Source organism: Gorilla gorilla, chromosome 17, assembly GCF_029281585.2.
Source record: "Gorilla gorilla gorilla isolate KB3781 chromosome 17, NHGRI_mGorGor1-v2.1_pri, whole genome shotgun sequence".
In the NCBI taxonomy this organism is placed as follows: domain Eukaryota; kingdom Metazoa; phylum Chordata; class Mammalia; order Primates; family Hominidae; genus Gorilla; species Gorilla gorilla.
Window position 1 is genome coordinate 74912398 of NC_073241.2, and position 6000 is coordinate 74918397.

The 6000-nt window shown below is 45.1% G+C and overlaps 1 protein-coding gene across 1 annotated transcript in view; it reads left to right on the top strand.

Annotated features, from left to right (window-relative positions):
- SLC14A2 (solute carrier family 14 member 2) overlaps positions 1 to 2706 on the top strand; it is a 58938-nt gene extending 56232 nt beyond the window's left edge. The window contains exon 19 of the mRNA XM_019014255.4: positions 1336 to 2706. Coding sequence (XP_018869800.1) covers positions 1336 to 1536 — 201 coding nt within the window. The 3' untranslated portion in view covers positions 1537 to 2706. The remainder of the gene's footprint in view (positions 1 to 1335) is intronic.
- Positions 2707 to 6000: the final 3294 nt, after the last annotated feature.

Genomic DNA, 6000 nt, shown 5'->3' on the forward strand with positions numbered 1-6000 from the left:
ATTTGTATTGAGTACTTGGTATACACTAGAGGCACCAACTCTCTAAGTAGGCTTTATTATTCCTATTTCACTATTGAGGTCTCAGAAAGATTAAATGGCCATAGCAAGGTGATCAGAACTGAGATTCAGTTCTGGGTCTGTGGAAATCCAAACCAACATCCTTTCCAATGTAGGACTCCAAGGGTGCTTCCCAAACACTTTGTGCAGTCTTAGTGGGGCTTTGGAAGACTCGCTGAATGGAACTCATCACTCATGGGTGCCCCTTACAGACTCAGCTCTGGTAGCAGGCTGTCTTTGTTGTTCCCCAAGACCCACCCAACAGTGCCATCTCTGGACACACACATGACTGGCATTGTTACTCCCATGGTAGTATCTGAGGTTTTTACTGCTTATAATAAGATGATGTTTCGGCAAGAGGGGGCATATTTGATGTGCCTCGTAACTGAAGTTGCAGGCTCATTGTTAGCAAACTATCCATTCAAGCTATCTCAAATGAAGAGTGGAGAAGAGTACTAAAAAGCCTTAGAGCATCTCAAGAAATAAAAACAGGTCAACATCATGAGAAAAACAGCTGGAGATTGGAGAGCCCTTGAGAAGAAAGGCAGCTGTGCTCTGTCTCCAGCTCCATAGGACAATGATGACACACCTTTGCCTCTCTCCATCTCTCTGCTCACTTTCCCTGTGTCTCTCTGATGGGTTACTTCTACTGCACACATCCCCCAATGGCCACACATCCCTGGTTTGTTCCCCAGTTTTTTCAGTTCCAGAACCCTGTAGACACAGTCTCTGTGCCTCTTAGTTCAACTTCTCAAGAGAGGGATTCTGTTGGCAGAGGGCACTTTCACCTGCCTATAGGAAGCAGTGTTTGAGTTGGGTGCCGATCTCTAGTCCAATCAGCTATGACCAAACAGAAAACATCTTGAGCTACCAAATGGCTGCCAAAGACACTTCTCCAACAGGGGCTGATAGGAGAAGACACAGGATGACCATAGTTCCTAGAGTTAGAAGTCTAACCTGGCCAGAAACATAGCTTCTGAAAAAACACAGCCTCTACAAAAGGCATATTATGTTCTGATGACTTCTACATAAGGGCATATTAGCCCAACTATTAGGGTTCCCAGTGGCTGCATTTTGAAAACTGTGCATTCACCTGTTGCAGTGCAGATTAATAGCACTGGCATGATTTTATTTATATTGGTCATCAATGAAGTATCTTTATCAATGCCCTCAAAGCAGTCCCTCCTGTCCCCAGGGCTGTAGGTGATTGATAAGGGCTGATTAAAACAGCACGAGCACCTGATGTGACCAAGGCTTATCTGTGTTCTTTCTCTCCAGTTTGGATTGCCGCCCTGCACTTGGCCCTTCTGTCTCTCAGCTCTCACCTTCCTGCTCCTGACGACCAACAACCCCGCCATCTACAAGCTCCCGCTCAGCAAAGTCACCTACCCAGAGGCCAACCGCATCTACTACCTGTCCCAGGAGAGAAACAGAAGGGCATCAATCATAACAAAGTATCAGGCCTACGATGTCTCCTAAGTTTCCCTGTCTAAAACACATCACTGTAAATTCAGGCTTCAGCAGGCAGTCCAGATCCCCAGGATAAGAGACCACTTAGCCTTCCCTTTGGTCTGTTCTGTGACTCTCTCCCCAAACACAAAGAAGCGTGTATGTAGTCACCATTCCAGAACTTCTCTTTTCTAAGATGCACAACACTTATCAAAGATATGTTTAGTTTAGAGTTTATACCCTTAGTTTTCCCATAAGAGCTCCCTTTGCGGGGAACTTGCCCTCTTCTGCGAAATAAGCCTCATCCTTAAAGAGAAGTCACCGGCCGGGCACGGTGGCTCACGCCTATAATCCCAGCACTTTGGGAGGCCAAGGCGGGTGGATCACGAGGTCAGGAGATCGAGACCATCCTGGCAAACATGGTGAGACCCCATCTGTACTAAAAATACAAAAAATTAGCCGGGCATGGTGGCGGGCACCTGTAGTCCCAGCTACTTGGGAGGCTGAGGCAGGAGAATGGTGTGAACCTGGGAGGTGGAGCTTGCAGTGAGCCAAGATCACGCCACTGCACTCCAGCCTGGGCAACGGAGTGAGACTCTGTCTCAAAAAAAAAAAAAAGGGAAGTCACCAAGAAAGGGATAGAGGTCAGTGACATGGTCATCACACACCTCGGTCATTTAATATGGCAAAACACAATACCAAGAACTGTGCATTAGCCCGGAAGGCAAGAGGGTTGGTTCTGCCCCAGCTCTGCTGCTAATGAGCCCCTACCAGGTTGAGCAAGTCCTTCCCCACTCTCCACCTCCATTTCTTAATCAGTTTCATGACAGGGAGGGATTTGAAAGTCCTTTCCACCTCAAAAGTGTTGATTATTCTCTCTCTCCTATAATCTGATGAAATCAGCATGACAACAAGTAATTACTTTAAGTAAAGGACAGAAGGGTTACCCAAGAAGAGGCAGGAAAATGTTAACGTTCTATAAAGTTTTATTCTTGAGTCATAGGAAAATGCTCTCCAGACTTGGGGTTAGGAACCTAAATTCACTGAAAATGCCAATGTGCTTTCCTTTACATTACAGAAATATTTCTGGAAGTGTCAGATGAAAACTGATCTTTATCAACACTCAAATCATATTATAAACAAATGTGTTTCCCTTTGTAATATTCATAATCATACTGTCATTAAACTGTTTAAGTTTGCAAGTCGGCATCAGGGTTTTCTTAAAACGGGGCTCACCTAGAGGTTCATACATTGCTCACTTGAGGGGTTTTCCATGGTCAAGCATGTGCCTGAAAAGAGACAAGGATGGGCTCAAAATCATCAGAACAGGGTTTGATTTGCTTATGGAGCAAATTACACAGAAATGACCTTGGACTTGGTTTTCTGTTTGAGTTGAAGCACAGATTGTTAATAACCCATCTCACTATTTAGGGTAGAGTCTTTTAGCTTTGTGCCCCCAAATTACAAATCAAGCCAGTCTTGAGTGGCCAGTAACCCTTGTTCAGTCACTCTGGTTATAGTTTCAAGCTCCTAAGCCACAAACCTTCTTTGTGGAACTCCATGTGGCCTGACCTTCCCACCCCTTCTCCAGAGGGGAATGAACCTCTCATAGCACCATAGTGGTGCCTCCCACCACCCTCCAAGCACACATGCACTCCCAGTTTAGTGTCATGGGGATGAGGACATAAGAGGCAATGTGGGGAAGGAGAGGTGGGGACAGACCCTCTATAACCACAGCTTTAAGAATTACATTTAACCAAATCCATCATTTGGAAAAAGCTAATTTCTATGTTTGCCTTTTCTTGGTCTGCCCCCAAGATTCTGGCCATCTTTTAACAGCCCAAGAGCACTGGGTGGCATATTTCTCTTCCACATCATATCTAGCCCATATGACTTCTCCAGGAAAATGCAGCACTTAAGGGTGGAAACAAATCCTCCACATAGAAAAAGCAAACGAGTCACACTCCAGAGGCTACCTCTGAGTTTGCAATCACACCTTGAGGCCAAGAAGGTCTCAGGCTGTATTTTAATGACCGTGGAATTAGTGCTCTCTGAGGATTAAGCATCCAGGAATTTCACCAGAAGGCTCTTTATGCTCACAGCTCACTCAGTTGCCCCAGAAACTCCAAATGATGACATACAACTATTAAAGCACCAGTTTTCATGCATTTTCCACCAAAGTGTTATAATCTGGTTTTATTAAGAGCAGGAAACCCTTCACATGCATGCTGTTCTTGTTATTGACCACAAATAAAACCCTTCAGCTGTTCTAAGTATTTCAATATCCTCACCTATAAAGCAAGTTGAGTTGGCCCATGATACTAAGCAAAGTAGAAATAGATGGGGTAGAAGAATTTGACCTATGAAAACATACAAGGTCTACAGAATACCAAAGTAGCTAGTCTAGTCCAGCACTTCAATTAAGCACCAACAGTGGAGAGCTGCAGCCGGCTCCATCAGTTCCTGAGAGTCCACTGCACAAGTGAGCACATTTCTCCCCATGCCATTCAGTGACATCACATTGATAGCTTGAAACCGGCCATGGTGGGAGTATTTACATCACAGACATCAGCAAACTACAAATCTGGGCATGCACACAAGACACCAACACATGTTTTACAAGCACACATACAAACAAACAAACAAAAAAAAGTATACAGGAATGTGAGAGGGAAAAGGGAGTGAGGTATAAAAATAAAAGGACAGGACCGGGCACGGTGACTCACACCTGTAATCCCAGCACTTTAGGAGGCCAAGGCGGGCGAATCACCAGAGGTCAGGAGTTCGAGACTAGCCTGACCAACATGGAGAAACCCCATCTCTAGTAAAAATACAAGATTAGCTGGGCATGGTGGTGCATGCCTGTAATCCCAGCTACTCGGGAGGCTGAGGCAGGAGAATCGCTTGAACTCAGGAGGGAGAGTTGTGGTGAGCCGAGATCGCACCATTGCACTCCAGCCTGGGCAACAAGAGTGAAACTCTGTCTCAAAAAAATAAATAAATAAAAGGACATACACACCTATATATTCCAGACAGGGGCCTCGCATGGGCCCATGAAGATATGCTGGGCACCAAGGCACATGATTAACTCAATTGTTGGGAAAATTTTTTAAATGGGTGGAGCAGAATGTGTGCTACATATATGTCCACAAACATGCACACACACATGCACAGTTGTTTTTGTTTTTTTTTTCCTTCATCGAACTAGCCCATTGATGGCACATAATAGCCCTGAGAAATAGTAACTGAGTAATTGACTGAAACACCCTCCTACCCCTCTGTCTCAATGGAGCTGCTTTTCTATTCTCTCTACAGAATAAGTTCCGTAGAGAGAATAGACTCTATTGGCTGGAATTTGAAAACTGTTTCACGCACACAACGTCCTTATAACAGATATACACGCTCTCAACTAGGCCAACTGACTTGCCTCCAGAACTTATTGCCTGTAGCCTCCTTCCAAAACACATGTGTAGGGTTCAGGGAAAGAAATTTTCAGAGTAGTGCACGGCATCTAGCCCTCAGCATTCCATCATTTTACGAGCAATAGCTTCAAGCCTCTTTTGCAAACGGTCTTCTGCAAAAGACCGTTTGTTATTCAGACATTTAAACTATGTAATGGTCTCAGGTGAGGGGCAGGTAGATAGATGGTAGATTGGTAGTTCTCAAACTCAAGCATGTATCAGAATCACCTAGAGACCTTATTTAACGCAGGTTAGTGGGCCCTATTCCAAGACCGTCAATCAGTAGACCTGAGGCACGGCCTGAGAATTTCCTTTTCTAACAAGTTCCCCACAGATGTTGATGCTGTGGGTATAGGGGTCCCATACTTTGAGACCCACGAGATAGACTTAGAAATAGGATGCTGCCTCCACTGATTTATTTCCCTTTCATTCATTGTATACTGTAATGCACTGGTTGCAAATCTACGAATAGATGCACTGGGTGTGCACCTAAGAATCATCTGCAAGGCTTATTAAAACACAAATCCCTGGGCCTCAACCTCAAAGATTTGGATTCACTAGATCCAGGTGGAACCAAAAATCTGAGCTTCTAACAAACTCTCAGATGATACAGATGTGGCTGGATCCAGGTCCAGAGATCATTGCACAGGTTCTTACTCTTGGTTAGATCAGGATCCTCTGATTCTGATGCCAGGCCCTACCTCAGGCCAATTAAGCTAGCAATGGGCCTGGGCACAGGTAATTTTTTAAAGTTCCTGGGGTGATTCTAACATGCAGCTGGGGCAGGAAAAAAACGGTGCTGCCTATTTCTTGGACCCCAGCTGTTTCTAATTTGAGTCACTCTTCAGCACTCCGTTAACCCCCAGTCCCCATCCTCAGTTCCCAGGTGGGTTTGCATAAGGGGTAGTAGACCTGCCAGGAGATGCAGTGAGAAGCACTGAGCACTGAGGCAGGAGGAGCACAGACAGCACAGAGAATCCTCTAAAGTGAAGTTTATCTCTTTCTCACTGTTGTTGGGGGCTCACCCTGCACC